The 19,647-nt window shown below is 45.2% G+C and overlaps 1 protein-coding gene across 1 annotated transcript in view; it reads right to left on the bottom strand.

Annotated features, from left to right (window-relative positions):
- The window catches only part of LOC122939905 (ABC-type organic anion transporter ABCA8-like), a 322,317-nt gene that overhangs the window by 117,206 nt on the left and 185,464 nt on the right, over positions 1 to 19,647 (bottom strand). Inside the window, 3 exon segments of the mRNA XM_044296113.1 lie at positions 439 to 566; positions 1,727 to 1,893; positions 2,737 to 2,932. Coding sequence (XP_044152048.1) covers positions 439 to 566; positions 1,727 to 1,893; positions 2,737 to 2,932 — 491 coding nt within the window.

Here is a 19,647-nt window from a genome sequence, read left to right as displayed (position 1 = left end):
CTCATCAGTCCACCGTGCACCTCACGTGTTGCCCCTGCGACTGGCTGGCTGCAAGTTGTTTCATTATCTGCATTATTTGTTCAAATATAAATTATATACCGTGTATATATATATGTATATATTTTTTTTCTTAAGGATCTAAATTATTTTCTAAGGGTATCTTTTACTTTTCTTGTTTGTACCATTTAGCTTTTCTTCAGTTTGCAGGTTGTTTCTAGATATTTTCGATGTTCTACCAGAGGTTCTGGACGTTGTTGCATCTCTATAATTTTTCGTTGCGTTCTGGCAGGTTACATCCTATATGTACTTCACATATTATTTTGGTGGTTTCTTTACATCTTTCGTTATGTCTAAATTTTCCTTATATTTTATATTCCTTATATATATATTATTTTTTTATGTCTTTGGAAGTTTGGTCTGGACCTGGATGTGCTGTACCTCGTTCTGCAGCGACACCTCGATCGCGCCGTTGAATCCTGTAATGTTCATATTGTATGGACCATCGACGACCTCCACCGAAACGTCCTGCGCCTTTATGCCGTTGACAAAGTCTTCGATGGGGGAACCTGTCACAGGTGACACAACAGTTTTTAGGTCTGTAAGGCCATTGTTCGGCCGTTCCATGCAATTTGCAGTCACCAATGCACGGAAACCATGTACATGGCTGCCGCAGACAGATCCAGACCCTTTCAACTTAAATACGTTCGTGATCCGTCTGCACAGCAAATAAATAGAACACGTTCTTATTTTTTGCGGTGCGGAGGCACGGAGAGAAACCGCATGAATGGGTCCACATCCGTGATGTGGAGCACAAACGGCCGGTGCCTGTATATTGCAGATCCGCTGTTTGCAGATCACAATAAGGGCACAGCCGGGCAACGGCCGCGTGCATGAGACCGAAGGGCTCGTTCACACGACCATTGGTGTCCTGTTCCCGTATTGCGGACCGCATTAGCGGATCCGCAATACAAGGGCACCCTTTCCGTTGTCATTCCGCATCACAGATGCGGACCCATTTATTTCAAAAAGAGAGAACATGCTCTATCTTTATGCGGAACGGAGGGATCACGGACTCATTTAAGTGAATAGGTCTGTGATCCCCATGCGCCTGCCCCACGGAAGGCGCTCGCGCCTTCCGGACATAAAAATATAAAAAAAGGGCTCATGTACATAAACACATTCACAGTTTTTTGGAAGCCCTTATGTGGAACCATTCACTTCCATGGGGCAGTAAAAAAAACATGACTGTGTCCGTATGTCCGTCCCGCAAAAAAAAGAAAACATGTCCTATTATTGTCCACGTTACGGACAAGGATAGGACTGTTCTATTACGGCCCAGCCATTCCTTTTCACAATATGCGGAGCGGCTGGTAACAGATGTGTATGAGCCCAAAAATGGATCCTGTAAAAAACGAAAAAAACTGATCCTGAGCATTGGTTAGGCACATTTGGCATCTGTTTAAGCCGTTTCAGATAACAGCTCTCCGATGGAAATGGATCAAATGGATGGCAGGTATGCATAACTGAGGCTCAGGATACATTTTTTATAGGATCCGTTTTTTTTCTTTCAGTGAACTCTCCCATACGCAGCTCCCATGAAGGGCCATGAAAAGCAAACCGTCTAGCTAGCAGATACATCTACAAATCTCCAACAGAATGGACATGTAACACGGGCGGATTTCGCGGCACATCTGGGAATAATCTGCAGCGTGTGAACTCTTCCCACCTGTGTTGTTACTGAGCAGCAGTCGGGTGTAATACTTGTGCGCCCGGTGACCCACTCCCCGGAAGTAAAGGTTGGGGGCGAGTTTCCAGTTGTGAATCGTATGCATGGAGTAAACCAGGATGGTGGTGGTGATCAGGGGTAATATGAACAGGACCAGTAGAAGCAATCTGAAAGACAAGAGAAGGTTTATCAGGAGAACGCCCATTACCTCTAAAATCACAGCGTCGATCGACGGCCCAGGTCTTCAGGCTGTTAAATATTTTATTCCATTGTATCCGGGAAAAGGGAGGTTACTGCAAACTGGCACTCAATTCATAGGACTTCCCAGATATTAAAAAGACAGAACTAGCAGTTTCCAACTAAAACAGCGCCACCCCTGTCCACAGGCTGTGTGCGGTATTGCAGTTCTTCTACATTCACTTCAGTGGAGATGAGAGGCAGTACCAGACACAGTCCATGGGCAGGCGTGGCGCTGTTTACGAAAGAAAAAAAACATGTTTTTCTAAACAACCCCTTTAATAAATCTTCTTAACCATTCACTAAACAGATTTGTTGCTGCTGGTTTGTTACAGTGTATCAGTATAGGCACAGGAGCAGCACCAGTCGCTCTCCAGGCTCTTACCAGCCCTGGCTCAAGTGTAATAGCACTGGTACACTGTAACAAAATGCAGCTGTGTGAGCAGGACGAGGTCAGGATGAGTTGTTACCCATCCTGACTTGAATTTTTTTGTTGCTGTCTATTCAAGGACAGCAAGCAAAGGTCTTGAAAACGAAGAGGAATTGAGCAGAACCCTCTGGATGACTTGTTCTGTCCTGCATTACAGACAACCCATTGATGTAAATGGGCAGAGTGTAATACTTCATTTCACCGGTGGTGGCGCTGCAGGGAAACAGAACACTACTCGATCCCCACAGATTGCAGCTGATCACTGCAGGAGGCTTTTTGATCACATTAAAATCCTTCTAACAAGTAAGAACTGTCCAAGTGGAGAACCCCTTTAAGGACTCACATGGATCGGAAGTTCTTCATGTCGTGCTTTAACTTCAGGAAGCGGATCCGCGCCACCGTCACCACCTGCTGCCTCCACAGGGCCAGTCCGTGAAGGGTGGCGCTGCCAGAATCTGACATCAGCAGGACGGAGTCCTCCACCTCCAGGTCTCTCTCCTCATCTTCATTTTGGTCGGATTGGGCAAAAACACCGTAATCTGATAATAAAAAAATATTTAAAAAATCATAGCAACAAACAGAGTGAGTGTGAAAATCAGATGAGTGAGAATATTGGGTGACTGTGAATGCCGAGTGAGTGTGAAGTATGAATACTGGGTAGGTGTGAATATTAGGCGAGTGCGAATACTGGGCGAGTATGAATACTGGCTGAGTGCGAATACTGGGTGCGGATACCAGGTGAGGATAGTGGGTGAGTGCGGACACCAGATGAGGATACTGGGTGAGTGCGGATACTGGGTGAGTGCAGATACCAGATGAGGATTGTGGGTGAGTGCGGATACCAGATGAGGATAGTGGGTGAGTGCAGATACCAGATGAGGATAGTGGGTGAGTGCAGATACCAGATGAGGATAGTGGGTGAGTGCAGATACCAGATGAGGATAGTGGGTGAGTGCAGATACCAGATGAGGATAGTGGGGGAGTGCAGATACCAGATGAGGATAGTGGGTGAGTGCAGATACCAGATGAGGATAGTGGGTGAGTGCAGATACCAGATGAGGATAGTGGGGGAGTGCAGATACCAGATGAGGATAGTGGGTGAGTGCAGATACCAGATGAGGATAGTGGGTGAGTGCAGATACCAGATGAGGATAGTGGGTGAGTGCAGATACCAGATGAGGATAGTGGGTGAGTGCAGATACCAGATGAGGATTGTGGGTGAGTGCAGATACCAGATGAGGATAGTGGGTGAGTGCAGATACCAGATGAGGATAGTGGGTGAGTGCAGATACCAGATGAGGATTGTGGGTGAGTGCAGATACCAGATGAGGATAGTGGGTGAGTGCAGATACCAGATGAGGATAGTGGGTGAGTGCAGATACCAGATGAGGATAGTGGGTGAGTGCTGACACCAGATGAGGATACTTGGTGAGTGCGGATATTGGATGAGTGCGGATACCAAATGAGGATTGTGGGTGAGTGCGGATACTGGGTGAGTGCAGATACCAGATGAGGCTTGTGGGTGAGTGCGGATACTGGATGAGTGCTGTTGTGGAAATTTTATTATGCGGACATTTTATCTTAGGATGTGTGCGTTTGTTTTTATAGATTGTCATCTGTCTCCATGTATCCGATTTAACCGAAGAACGCTCTAGCAGAGGGTACTTGGGTTGAAGGTTGAATCGGGACCAGTGGTAAAACCGTCAGTATGAAAACCTTATCTTCATTAGATACTGATCGCTTTGAGCAGCATTGAATGGGGTCCATGCTGACAGTGATGGGGGATGGGCGGCCGCCTGGCTGGTCAGACAATGAACATGACTCATCCTTCCTTATACAGGGATGGGGTGTGTGCATTGTCTGTCCAGCCACATTGATGCCATCCCCTGTCCTTTGACATGTCACTTCCTGTATGTCATCACTTCCTGTATGTCATCACTTCCTGTATCCGTATCTTGGGCCAGCCCCTTTTACACCTTTTGTGAGTAAATAAAAGAAACAGACTGGGCAGGGGGAGAGGAGTGCTCAGAAGAATTCAAGATGGTAACACCTGGGTCTGGCTCTGACTGCGGCTGAGGGAAAGGGGGCTTACATTTCCTTACACAAAGTTTGATGCAAGCAGATTACAACTATTAATATTTCTACGACAGTGCGGATACCAGATGAGGATAGTTGGTGAGCGCGGATACTGGGTGAGTGCGGATACCAGATGAAGATAGTGGGTGAGTGCGGATACCAGATGAGGATAGTGGGTGAGTGCGGATACCAGATGAGGATAGTGGGTGAGTGCGGATACCAGATGAGGATAGTGGGTGAGTGCGGATACTGGGTGAGTGCGGATACCAGATGAGGATAGTGGGTGAATGCAGATACTGGGTGAGTGCGGATACCAGATGAGGATAGTGGGTGAGTGCAGATACTGGGTGAGTGCGGATACCAGATGAGGATAGTGGATGAGTGCAGATACAGGGTGAGTGCGGATACCAGATGGGGATAGTGGGTGAGTGCAGATACTGGGCGAGTGTGCATACTGGGCGAGTGCGAATACTGGGCAAGTATAAATACTGAAGGAGTGCGAATACTGGGCGAGTATGAATACTGGGTGAGTGCGAATACTGAGTGCAGATACCAGATGAGGATACTGGGTGAGTGCTGTTGTGCTTTTTCATAAGTGTTAACAGTTATATCTACTTATTCCCTTTCGTCCTAACAGCAGCACAAGTGAGGTATTTGCCCCTGTGAAGCTGGTCAGGACAGGCGGAATTTTTATTGAACAAAAAATTTCTGCCTAAGTATCCTAATTAGTAATTAACTAATTAAGCCCCTACCCCATATAACCCGGCCCCTAACTGGACGGGGTTGCTTTTTTATTGTCCTGTGGACTCCAGGACAGGCTAGACTCCTTACTGGAGTCTCCCATTGTTATACTTGTAGTGTTATAATATTATAATGTTTAATTCTGCCTTCTCTTATCTTCTAGGTATCCGGAGTGTGTCCTGCCCTCTCTTGCCTCTGGTGTGGGGGGGGGGGGGGGGGGGGCGCTGAGCGTGCCTCCGGTAGATTACTTATCTGGGCCCATCTACTCTTCCAGGCATCGTTGGATTATATTCCAGTCACAGTGCCATGCTTTCTTACCTCCGCTGTGTATCTTCGCAGAAGCAGTCGCTTCCGCGCTCCTCCGTCGTCTCGCGAGTACCGGAAGTGCGTCATTGACGTCACTTCCAGTCCTCGGCTCCGTCCACCAGCGCTGTGTTCAGCGCTTCTTTTGTATTAAGTTTCTTAGGTCCGTGCCCTCCGGTAGGACAAGGGTACCTAACTAGGGGAAAGGGAGAGTTTATATTATTTTAATTAAAGTTGCGATTTAAAGTCTGGAGATCCACCTCCAGGGTGGGGGAGTGACTATAGCTCCTCCCCCTTTCGCTATTTATGGCACCTGTGTGAGGCAGGTCAGTGTTGCTCTCAGTTTTCTGAGCTCAACTGACATCTGCTGTTTGGCTACTCCTGCGCTCAGAAAGTTCCTTGAAGTCACCTTGCTTTTTCTTTCTAAGATGGCATCGCCACCTCATGGTAAGGTACTGCTCTCTTTTTAGAGCCATTCTTGGGTCCAAATTCTTATCCTGTTGTCTGTTTCTTAGGCAAATCCACTCAGAAGCAGAAACATCTCGCCTGCTCCAGCTGCAGCACCCCGTTGCCGGATTCGTACGAATTCCACCGATGCCCAGGCTGCTGACCCAGACCAACGGACCCAGAACCAACGGTGGTGGAGATGTTTTCCTGGATGAAGCAGTTCATGGATACCTCCATTGCCGAAATCAAGGGAACAGTCTCTAACAAGAGGCCCAGACAGGCTTCTCCTGGTCCTGTACCCATGTCTGAAGACGTCATTTCCATTGAGGATAATTCTTCCTCTGAGGAAGAGAGTTTGGCCTTCCTCTTTCCGGCTGAAAAAACTCAGACTGTTGCGCTCCATCAGGTCGAGGGACCATGATGTTGAGCAGGGGGAAGCTCCACAGTCAACCTCTAGGGGGCCAAGGGCCTTTAAAGTGGACGAGTCTCTAAAGAAATTAATGGCAACCGAGTGGAAACACCAGGAGAAGGGTCGAGTGTTAACAAAGAGGTTTAAACTAATGTTCCCTCTACAGGATGCAGATTCTTTAGTCTGGGTTCCACCTCCAAAGGTGGATATGGCCATATCTAAGCTCTCCAAAAGAACTCTAGTCCCCTCAGACGACGGCAGCAACCTAAAGGACCCCCTAGACAGACGAGCAGAGTGCACGCTTAGACGCAACTACTCGGCTGCCTCCGCCTCTGCCTCGGTTGCTATAGCGTGCTCTGAAGTATCAGAGTTTATCCGTGCGCGCACTCTCAGAATCCAATCGGACTTGGATTGTGGGGTTGCCCGGGACGACATCCTGGACCAATTTAAGACACTCTTACTGGGGATTGATTTCTTATCAGATTCCTCCCAACAACAATTAAAATTAGCGGCCAAATCTATGGTGCTTTCTTCAGCCAGCAGGTGCCCACTCTGGTAAAAACCATGGGCGGCGGACAATACGGCCAAGTTTAACTACTCGGCTGCCTCAGCCTCTGCCTCGGTTGCTATAGCGTGCTCTGAAGTATCAGAGTTTATCCGAGCGCGCACTCTCAGAATCCAATCGGACTTGGATTGTGGGGTTGCCCGGGACGACATCCTGGACCAATTTAAAACACTCTTACTGGGGATTGATTTCTTATCAGATTCCTCCCAACAACAATTAAAATTAGCGGCCAAATCTATGGTGCTTTCTTCAGCCAGCAGGCGCCCACTCTGGTTAAAACCATGGGCGGCGGACAATACGGCCAAGTTTAACCTTTGCTCCCTTCCCTATGAACCAGGTAGATTGTTCGGTTCTGAATTAGATTCTCTCATGGAGAACTTAGCGGACAAGAAAGGTAAATACCTCCCCCAGCAGTCCTTTCGGGGTAGAGGAGGAGGAGGAAGATTTCAGGGGGGAGATAGAACCCAGAGGCGTTCTGAAGGTAGTAAGAGAGGTAGGGGTCGCGGTCGTGGAAACCGCAGGGCTGATCTATGACTCTCTACAGCCCGTCAATTCCCCTTCCCCACCCCCCGGTGTTCCAGAGGAAGGACCAGTTTCCAGTCCTCCAGTCGGTGGACGTTTGAGTTTATTCAAAAGTTTTTGGATGCAAAAAATTCCAGACCCTTGGGTGCTACAGGTGATAGCATCAGGGTACAAAATAGATTTAATTTCCCTTCCTCTGGACAAGTTCGTCCTGACAAGGACTTTAGCACCAGAGACAAACAATCGATCCTGGAAGACTCGGTTCTCCAGTATATACGGAAAGGAGCATTAGAGGAGGTTCCTCCTCGCGAATGGCGGCAGGGGGTTTATTCTCCCATCTTTCTGGTACCAAAACCATCAGGAGACTGGCGGACGATCATCGATTTACGTTACTTAAATCGTTTCATCAGGAAGAAGCGTTTCCGGATGGAAACCATTCGCTCTGTATTAAACATCCTGAACCCAGGAGATATGATGGTAACTATAGACCTGAAGGATGCTTACCTTCATGTTCCCATCTACCCAGCACACAGGAAATATCTCAGAGTTGCTGTGGCCTTGCAAGGGGTAGTGAAGCACTACCAATTTGCTGTATTGCCCTTCAGCATATCCTCAGCTCCGCACACCTTCACAAAGGTAGTGGCTCCTGTGGTTGCCCATTTAAGACTTCTTGGGCTAGAGGTCGTACCGTACTTGGACGATTGGCTTTTAAAAGCCGCAAACGCAGACGTCCTGCAGAGTCAGCTTCAACAAGCTCTCCAGATTCTCCAGGGTTTGGGTTGGCTGATAAATTGGGACAAGTCGCACTTAATCCTGTCAACCATGAGAACGTTCTTGGGGTTTGTGATCGATTCACAACTGATGACCCTGTACCTGTCCCCACAGAGGAGGGACAGAGTAATAAAAGCCACACAGTCTCTTATACCACCCAGACGAGTCTCCATAAGGGTTCTTATGAGGATGTTAGGCCACATGTCAGCATCTGCAGAGGCAGTTCCTTGGGCCTTATGGCACCTACGCCCACTTCAGGAGGAGGTCTTAGCAGCTTGGAGTCGCAATCCCAAAGACCTAGACAGAATGCACTCCCTGTCGGTAGAAGTCCGTTCTTCGCTCAAGTGGTGGAAGAACCTAATACAGTCATGTGAAAAAATTAGGACACCCTTTGAAAGCATGTGGTTTTTTGTAACATTTTTAATAAAAGGTTATTTCATCTCCGTTTCAACAATACAGAGAGATTAAAGTAATCCAACTAAACAAAGAAAACTGAAGAAAAGTCTTTTCAAGATCTTCTGTAAATGTCATTCTACAAAAATGCCTATTCTAACTGAGGAAAAAGATAGGACACCCTCACATGTATTCCCTCTTAAATTGGCTCAGATCTCACACAGGTATATCACACCAGGTGCACATAATTAGTAGATCGTTACTCTGCATGTTGAATGAGGCTTGCCCTATTTAAACCTCAGACATTTAGTTTGGTGTGCTCCTGACTGTTGAAGTGAGAGTGAGCACCATGGTGAGAGCAAAAGAGCTGTCAGAGGACTTCAGAAAAAAGATTGTAGCAGCCTATGAGTCTGGGAAGGGATTTAAAAAGATCTCAAAAGATTTTGAAATCAGCCATTCCACTGTCCGGAAGATAGTCTACAAGTGGAGGGCTTTCAAAACAACTGCCAACATGCCCAGGACTGGTCGCCCCAGCAAGTTCACCCCAAGAGCAGACCGCAAGATGCTAAAAGAGGTCTCCAAAAACCCTAAAGTGTCATCTCGAGAACTACAGCAGGCTCTGGCTACTGTTGATGTAGAAGTACATGCCTCTACAATCAGAAAGAGACTGTACAAGTTTAACTTGCATGGGAGGTGTGCAAGGAGGAAACCTTTGCTTTCCAAGAGAAACATCGAGGCCAGACTGACATTTGCCAGAGATAAAGTTGACAAAGACCAGGACTTCTGGAATAATGTTCTTTGGACAGATGAGTCCAAAATTGAATTATTTGGACACAACAGCAGAGGACATGTTTGGCGTAAACCAAACACAGCATTCCAAGAAAAGAACCTCATACCAACTGTGAAGCATGGAGGTGGAAGTGTCATGGTTTGGGGCTGCTTTGCTGCAGCAGGACCTGGTCAGCTCACCATCATAGAATCCACGATGAATTCTACTGTGTATCAGAAGGTGCTTGAAGAACATGTGAGACCATCAGTTAGAAAATTAAAGCTGAAGCGGAACTGGACCATGCAACATGACAATGACCCAAAACATACTAGTAAATCAACCAAAGATTGGCTGAAAAAGAAGAAATGGAGAGTCCTGGAATGGCCAAGTCAAAGTCCAGATTTGAATCCCATTGAGATGCTGTGGGGTGACTTGAAAAGGGCTGTACGTGCAAGAAACCCCTCAAACATCTCACAGCTGAAAAAGTTCTGCATTGAGGAGTGGGGTAAAATTTCCTCAGACCGATGTCGAAGACTGGTAGATGGCTACAAGAACCGTCTCACTGCAGTTATTTCAGCCAAAGGAGGTAACACTCGCTATTAGGGGCAAGGGTGTCCTATCTTTTTCCTCAGTTAGAATAGGCATTTTTGTAGAATGACATTTACAGAAGATCTTGAAAAGACTTTTCTTCAGTTTTCTTTGTTTAGTTGGATTACTTTAATCTCTCTGTATTGTTGAAACGGAGATGAAATAACCTTTTATTAAAAATGTTACAAAAAACCACATGCTTTCAAAGGGTGTCCTAATTTTTTCACATGACTGTAGATGGGAGGTCTCTGGTTCAACCTCGTTGGATCACGTTGACCACGGACGCTTCCCTGCTGGGCTGGGGAGCCCATCTGGAGGACAACCCAGTATGAGGTTGAGGTACTTGGAATCCCCAGGAGAAAATCCTCTCATCCAACTGAGAGAGTTGAGAGCAGTCAAACTAGCCCTCCTTCATTTTGCTCCTCTCATCCGCAGTCAGGCGATGAGAGTCCGGACAGACAACACAACTGTGGTCGCTTACCTGAACAGACAGGGGGGGACGAAATCCCAAACCCTCCTGAAGGAGGTGGGTTCTATTCTCTCTTGGGCAGAGATCAACCTATCCCACCTAATGGCAGTCCATATCAAAGGAGATCTCAATGTGGTGGCAGATCGCCTGAGTCGGGGCCTGCCGGTTCCAGGAGAATGGTCCCTGAACAAGAGTATCTTCTCCATGATAGTCCAGCGGTGGGGTACCCTGGAAATCGACCTGATGGCTACCCGATTGAACGCCAAGGTGAGCAAGTTCTGTTCCCTTTACAGGGAAGACAACCCTTTAGCGATAGACGCTCTGTCCATAACTTGGAGGTTCAGGCTGGCATATATCTTCCCTCCAATTTCCATGATACCGAGGGTATTGATGAAGATCAAGCAAGACCAGACCTCGGTGAGTGCCATCATGCCATTCTGGCCAAAGAGGTCTTGGTTCACCCAGCTCATGCAGATGAGTCAGGGCAATTATTGGAGACTTCCCCTAATCAGGACACAGGTCCCTGTCTAGATCTGAGGAGGCTCAATCTGACAGCCTGGAGATTGACAGGTCCCTTCTAGAAGCTAGAGGGTTATCTATGGAGGTCTTGAGAACAATTTCTCACTCCAGAGCGGAATCTACAAGCAAAAAGTATTCTAGAATCTACAGAATATTCCTGCAATGGTGTAATGACAGAGAGGTAGTTGCCTCAGACCCTCCTCTCTCCGCTATTCTACAATTCCTCCAGGATGGTCTAGACAAGGGTCTAATTCCATCTACACTCAGAGCTCACGTCTCTGCCTTATCGGCATGCCTTAGGAGACCGATTTCTCAGGACCACCTAATGAAGAGGTTCCTGAAGGGAGCCGAGAGGCTTAAACCCAGAATCTTGAGACCAATCCCGCAGTGGGATTTAACAGTAGCTCTAAAAGGGTTATGTATTCCCCTTTTGAGCCTTTGAATGAGGTAGACTTGAGGTTCTTATCTCTAAAGGTCACCTTCTTACTGGCTATCACATCATCTAAGAGAGTTGGGGAACTTCAGGCTCTGGGGGCCTCCGAGCCCTATTTAAATTTCCTTTAGGACAAGGTCCTGTTAAGGTTCTTGCCAACCTTTTTGCCAAAGGTTCCTACCCTTTCTAATATCAATCAGACGATATGTCTACCCACTTTTTTACCGGCTGCGTCTTCTCCCGAGGAAGAAAGGCTCCGTACATTGGACATCTCAAGAGGTCTTAGGGTGTATTTGGACAGAACAAGCGATTTTAGAAGATCGGAAAACCTCCTTCTGACCTATTCAGGGAAGAACAGGGGTCTGAAGGCCTCCAAACCCACTCTGAGCAGGTGGATTAAAGAAGCAATCCGTCTGGCTTTTCTGTCCCAAGACTTGACGCCTCCTTCCTTTGTCTCCGCCCCATTCTACTTGGGCTGTATCCACCTCCTATGCTGAAAATAAACTGATCCCTTTAGACCAGATTTGTGCAGCCGCTTCTTGGAGTTCCCAGAACACCTTCATCTCACATTATCGTCTATAGGCCATACGAGCGGAGGGAATGGGCTTTGGACAATCCGTTTTAAGTGCCGCCCTCTCCTAAGAGGGGAGTAGGGAGCCCTCCCAATTTGGGTGAGGTTTCTTGCTACTTCCCCACTTGTGCTGCTGTTAGGACGAAAAGGGAAGTGTCAATTTTGACGTAAATTTGTTTTCCCTTAGTCCTAACAGCAGCACACAAATTTCCCTCCCTTATTATAAGTTACTTGCTATAAAGCAACCCCGTCCAGTTAGGGGACGGGTTATATGGGGTAGTGTCACCACCAGACATCTGAGAAGCTCTGACAGATGCCTTTCAGAACCTCCTCCTTGAGCTTCCTTTGTTTTGCTTTCAGTTCCTCATCTCGTTAGCCTCGCTCAGCTGTCATGTAGTTGTACTGATTGCATCCCTTTAAATTCCTCCCCATAGTGCATCAGTTTGCGGTTTATATTACTTCCTGGAGTGTGTGTGCATGCTGATCCTACTTCCCAGTCTTCTACAAGATAAGTGTTGTGCATTCATTTGTGTTTTTCTGTTTGCTGGATCCCAGGTGACCCTGACTCCCTCCGTATCTAGTGTAGGGAGCCGGTGGTCGTGTCCCCTCACTATTGTAGGGTGTTCAGGTGTTATACAGTCGAGGTACAAGGATATGCGATCATCTACCATTGGGATTTTCGCATAGGCTGAGCAGTAAGGGAGAGAGCCAGGTCTTATGCAGGGGTCTCCCTTTTTGTTCCTTAGTTTTGGATCCAGTGAGTCATATATTCATTTTGTGTTGTCTTGTTTCCTGTACACATTCCGTGACATTATAAACCGCCAAAACCGTCTCAAGCATGGATCCGGTTTCACTTTTGACTGAACGCTTCCAGGGTCTTTCATTGGAGGTAGCAGATCTCCGTAAGACTCTTTCTCAGTTTCAAGTGACCGGTTCAGCTTGCGTTCATGGAGTTTGTTCTGAACCTAAGATCTTGCTCCCGGATACGTTCTCCGGGGGTAGTGAAAATTTTGTGCGTTTTAGAGAGGCTTGCAAACTCCATTTTCGCCTTCTTCCCCATTCTCTGGTGATGAGGAACGGAGGGTGGGGATCATTATATCGCTGCTCAGGGGTAACGCTCAGACGGGGGCCTTTTCGCTGCCGGTGGGGGCACGGCCCCTCCGTTCAGTGGATGAATTCTTTTTAGCCCTGGGTCAGATATATGACGATCCGGATCGTATTGCTTTGGCTGAGTCTAGACTACGTCTGTTATGTGTCACGGCCATGCCCATGACCGTGACTCCTTTACCGCATGCGGTTGCCTACGGTTTTGTATGTGTGTTCAACCACGCGTGAGGGCCGCTGGTGTGTGGCCTCACTTGTGGTTGCCGCGGGCAACTAGTTTTGTATTTAGCAGCAGAGCAGCCTGAGCGTCGCTAGGCAGCTTGCTGTCCTGGCATGCGGTCTCACCTGACTTCCTTTTTGTTAGGTGTGTGTGTGTGTATGTTATGCACTTGTAGTTTGTCTGTGTGCACTCTGTGTTGTGTGTGGTGTGCACTGACATCCGTTCCTTCACTGTGGCTGTCCGTGGCAATGTTTGGTTGATTGTGTACATGTGGTGGCAGTGTCCCGGCCTTTGGGCTGACTCCCAGGACACGGTTGCCACCCATGTACACGTGTTCGTGTTTTGGACACTTCCCTTTTAAGTTGGTGTTTCCCTTCTCAGGTGCTGGAAGGGTTAACTCCCCTTCCCAGGTTGTGTGTGTCACTGGGTGTGTCCAACCGTTGGGTGTGGCCACTTGGGCCTATATAGCCTCTCTCTTTGGCATGGCTCAGTAGGTTGCTTCAGCCTTGCTAGCTGGAGCAGCCTCCTGTGTTTTCTATCTGCCAGTGAGAGCCACCCCTGTGGTCATAAGTTTATGTTAAGTCTGTGTGATGTTCTGTTTATGTTTTCCTGTATAATTCTGTGCTGCCATGTATCTGGGTTCCGGTGTGTGGATGAGTTTGTGCTGAGTTCTGTTTGTTTATTTGTGGACTTCAGCTTGCCTGCACACGGATCCAGTCAGCAAGGCTGTGGCAGGTGGCTGGAACTAGTGCAGCACCTGCCATATACATAGGCTTGCATTTGTTCCCCATTCCTTGCAGCTTGGCCAGTGAGACTCCTGTTCCTCCGTATCCAGAAGGAACAGGTTGTCTTACCCTGACTCCTAGCCCAGGGACCGGTCGGAGGGTAAGTCAGGGATCCGAGGTTCCTGCGCATGGGTCCTCCTACCTTAAAGGTCGGCCCATGCAGCTAGGAGTTAGGGTCAGGTTAGGGACGCGATAGGAGGTGACCTGCTCTCTAATCCTGTGGTCCTGGTCAAGCAGCGACCATCTTCCACCGACACACGGCTGAGGGTTTCCCCCATCCTCAGCCGTGACAGTATGCCAGGGTAAACAATCCGCAGAGATATACTGCTCAGAATTTCGGAGATGGGCAGCTGATACTGGTTGGAATGATGCTGCACTCCGAAGTCAATTTTGCCATGGTCTTTCAGAGGGATTGAAAGATGCATTTGCCTTTCATGAGAGGCCTACCTCCTTGGACTCTGCCATGTCTCAGGCCGTTCGTATTGACAGGCGTCGTAGAGAAAAGATGAGAGATCACTCCTCCTGGCATACTCCACCAGACCCGGCAGTCTGAGCGGATCCGCCTCCATTCAGACTGCATCAGGGGTGGACGGCTGCGTTCGGGTCCGCTCGTGAGCTCCTTCAAACGGAGCTCACGAACGGAATACCGAACGCTAGTGTGAAAGCAGCCTTAGAGAAAGAGGAGAGATCACTCCTTCCTGTCATACTCAATCCCAGGACCGTGCAGCGGTCTCATTCTGTGCGCAGGGGTCTCAGTCGCTGTCAACCCCTTCTGTGCAGAAGACCATGCAGCTGGGGTTGATTGCCTCTGACAATAGAAGATTCAGCCCGCATGGGAAGGTTTGTTTTTGTTGTGGAGGTATAAATCATTTGGCAAATGTTTGTCCCTCTAGGAGATTCAGGCAGTTTTTTGGGAGTAATAAAGAAACAAGAAGGAAAAAATCCTTTAAAAATGTTCCATCTGTTAATATTGGCAGGGTTGAGGCGGAGATTGAAGGTTTTCCGTTTGCTTGTAGTTCCCGTTTTGTCCTGCCTGCCAGGGTGGCGCTAGAGAGCAAGAACATTTTTTGTGAGATTTTTGTAGATAGTGGAGCAGCTGTCAATCTCATTGATAATCAATTTGAGATAACTCATGGTTTCCAGGTATGCACTTTGGGAAAGGATATTCCTGTTTTTGCTATTGACTCCGCTCCACTTTCTCAGAAATCATTAAAGGGCATAGTTCACAATATCCGTTTAATTGTGAGTGATGCTCATGTTGAGGATGTGTCATGTTTCGTCCTTAGCGGTTTGCCTACCCCTCTGGTGTTGGGGCTGCCCTGGCTCACTAAACATAACCCCACCATTGATTGGCAAGCGAGGCAAATAAATGGTTGGAGTGACTTTTGCAGAGAGAATTGCCTCACGACATCTGTTTCTGAGGTTTCTACTAAGACTGTACCATCTTTTCTCTCTGAATTTTCGGATGTCTTCTCTGAGAGTGGAGTTCAGGATTTGCCCCCGCACAGGGAGTACGATTGCCCTGTTAATCTCATCCCAGGCGCCAAGCTGCCTAAATCTTGTTTATACAATCTTTCCCAACCTGAGAGGATCGCTATGCGTGCTTATATCTCTGAGAGTCTGAGAAAAGGACACATACGACCCTCGAAGTCACCTGTTGCCGCTGTTTTTTTCTTTGTTAAGAAAAAAGATGGTTCTTTAAGACCTTATAAATATTTAGAGAGGGCTCACCTGTATAATCAAAAATGGTATGGGTGCTCCTACAGAGAGGATTCACCCGATCCTCTAAAAATATTGGAAAACAAGGAGAAAAGTAGTAGGGCACACCACTATTCGGTTCCACACGGATAATTAATATAAACAATATTTATTAGTAATATACACTATTAAATAGACATGCTTAAAATACACAAACTAAAATTAATAAAATGTTAAATACAGTATCAATACTGTACTTTAACCAAAGTTTGTTGTATGGTACAAAAGTGTCTTTCCAAACGGGTTATTTAACCCGATCAATACCCCAATAGGTAAGGTCGCAATAGTAAAGATGAACTTGATATTTGGATACCGTTTTTTGAATAGTCACTTGTATCTGTGCGGCTTAATAGTCGTAACACATGTATTTTCGCTACAATGTTGTTGCCTGTTATTAGGAATAAGCCGGAGCTGTTTTACTCACAGTTATAGATAAAGTGATGCCGGCTTTTGTTGCATCACTGGTGGCGTCCCACGTGTGATGGAATTCTTTACAGGCAGCGATATGGAGATTTGATTTCAACAGAGTTCAGTGCGAATTCGGGATCCTCGTGATCATATGCAGCCGTACTTACGTATTGGGAGTCGATCGGTAATATATTCCTTCTGCGCCTTTAGTAGATATCTCGCAGGGATAGACTTTACCAAAAGAATCGACTCTCCAGGAAGGCAGATATCCGGCTGGTCTTTGCTTTTATAAGCCAAAATTCACCGATCCCTCGCGTTTTTCTTTCCTTTTAAGCGCTTTTTAGTCCTCCGGTATTGTGCTTCATTTCATGGGGTAGTTACCATACGCGTTTCGGAGTGACTACGACTCCTTCTTCAGTGGCTAAGTTACCCCTAGAAGTGACTGGTTTTTATACACCTGCACAGGTGTGGTCCAGATTGATTAACTATGCATAGGAAGTGACGTGGGTTCCTTCCTATGTCGGAAGGGCAAATATATCACCCACAAACTCATTATTTCTAAGTTAAAAAATAATTAAACAAATAGCTAGGTATATCACTTTAAACCAAAAACCATATATAATAAAATAAGTCATATAGACTTCTAAAACAGATCATGTGTATATATATATATATATATATATATATATATAAAAAATGCAATCTCATTATAATAGGTATATTTTCATGAATAAGTTACGTGTTCTCATATACATATTCATAAAAATAGAATCCACTATCTCTATATATATCCCCATATTTCATGATGCTCATTTATAGCAATGGATATATATGGCCAAAGATTGGATAATTAAAATAACGCATAGCTCTCTATGCGATAATCCTACGATTTTTGTGTAATGCGGTTCCATTGCGTTTTTACTATAATTCAATTTTATATAGATGACCGCATTCTCAAACATATATTCACACTCTAATTCTGTACATAATAGATATAATATTAAAGTACATATATTATTTAAGAATTCAATGTTAAGAATACATATTGTATTTAAAACTTTTAAGAATACATATATTATTTAAAAAAATTTCATATACTGTTAAAAATTACACATATTGTTTAATCTGTTAATTACCTAGAAAGTTATATAAATTCATATACAACTTTCTGGTGAGGCAAATCCTTCATACAGTCCTCCTCAAAATCTTCATAAATATCTCTTCCCAAAAAAAGGGGTATTCTATTTATTTAATTCAGCAGGGAGATTCGACATTTGGGGATGGTAGGTAGGTCGGGGTCCGCCACCGGGGGAAGACCCGGAGATACAATTACTTACGGGTCTCTCCTCGGTGGAGAACCCCCCCTCCTTAGTATATATTCACAAAAAGCCATATATTTCGATTTCAGCGTTTAATCCTGCTGGTAGTAGGGTGTTAAAGTCAAAGATATATTTTGATTCAATCCTCGACATTTTCTTAATGTGATTTCCACCCCTCCAGTCTATTTCTATTTTTTCCAGAGCCGAAAAAACAAGTCCCTTAGGATCTTGGTTATGTGTAGTTTTAAAATGATTTGACAAAGTATGTTTTACATAACCCTTCTTTATGTTAGAGATGTGTTCCGCTATACGGACCTTCAACTGTCTCTTGGTTCTTCCTACGTATTGTCTCTTACACGGACATTGTATAACATAAATGACACTATTAGAATTACATGTAAGGAAATCTTTTATTGTATGTTGGTGAGTACTTGTTGTAGATTTCACTATCGATGTCTTTTTAGGAAACATAGTGTTTTTACAACCCATACATTTTCCGCACCGGAAAAAACCTGTGGTATTTGTTCATTTGTCCAAGGAATAAAAGCTATGGGACAACAATTACAACAAAATAGTCAGGTACCCATAGAACAGATTGAATACCTGCAAACAATTACTCAATATATTCTGGACCATAACTATTTCTGGTTCAATTCGGATATATATTTGCAGATATGTGGGACGGCAATGGGCACCAGATTTGCCCCCAGTTACGCTAATCTATTTATGGCGAATTGGGAACAAGAGACCATTGACCCGCAACTGGGGGCAGACCTGGTGCTCTGGAAAAGGTACATCGACGATGTCCTCTTCATATGGAAAAATGACCAGGAATCATTGGATACATTTTTGGAGGATATCAATAAAAATGATTATAATCTACGGTTTACAGGAAAGGCTAGTCAAAAAATGGTGGAATTTTTAGACCTACAAATTAAAGTAGAAGGGTCTAAATTAATATGCAATACATTTCGGAAGCCAACATCAAAGAATAGCTATATTCTGTATAATAGCTGTCATTTGCCACAATGGCTCTTAAATATCCCTACAGGACAATTCAGACGAATTAGGAGAAACTGCTCAAAGTTGGAAGCTTTTGAAGAAGAAGCAGTGGTTATGAAAAAACAGTTTCTGGAAAAACAATATCCCATAGAAATTTTAGAGACAGCATTGGAATACGGTGAGACAATTAGATCGGAAATCTTTTTTTTGACACAAAAACTAAAAATGAACACAAAGAGGACAGTACAAGAATAATTTTGCCTTTTAATACTCAACACAAAAAAGTAAAGTATATAATAAATAAACACTGGCACTTTTTAAATAAAGATAAAATAATAGGTCATTTAATTTCACAATTTCCACAAGTCACATTCACTAAAGCACCTAATTTAGCACTTATGGTGGCACCTACTATCCCAAAAACTAATAAAAAGAAAGTAGACTCATCCATACAAAAATGGACAAATACCACAGTTTTTTTCCGGTGAGGAAAATGTATGGGTTGTAAAAACACTATGTTTCCTAAAAAGACATCGATAGTGAAATCTACAACAAGTACTCACCAACATACAATAAAAGATTTCCTTACATGTAATTCTAATAGTGTCATTTATGTTATACAATGTCCGTGTAAGAGACAATACGTAGGAAGAACCAAGAGACAGTTGAAGGTCCGTATAGCGGAACACATCTCTAACATAAAGAAGGGTTATGTAAAACATACTTTGTCAAATCATTTTAAAACTACACATAACCAAGATCCTAAGGGACTTGTTTTTTCGGCTCTGGAAAAAATAGAAATAGACTGGAGGGGTGGAAATCACATTAAGAAAATGTCGAGGATTGAATCAAAATATATCTTTGACTTTAACACCCTACTACCAGCAGGATTAAACGCTGAAATCGAAATATATGGCTTTTTGTGAATATATACTAAGATGGGGGGGTTCTCCACCGAGGAGAGACCCGTAAGTAATTGTATCTCCGGGTCTTCCTCCGGTGGCGGACCCCGACCTACCTACCATCCCCAAATGTCGAATCTCCCTGCTGAATTAAATAAATAGAATACCCCTTTTTTTGGG

Source organism: Bufo gargarizans, chromosome 6 (genome assembly GCF_014858855.1).
Source record: "Bufo gargarizans isolate SCDJY-AF-19 chromosome 6, ASM1485885v1, whole genome shotgun sequence".
Taxonomy (NCBI): domain Eukaryota; kingdom Metazoa; phylum Chordata; class Amphibia; order Anura; family Bufonidae; genus Bufo; species Bufo gargarizans.
Note: the sequence above shows the minus strand (reverse complement) of the source record. Positions and strands in the feature narration are given on the sequence as shown.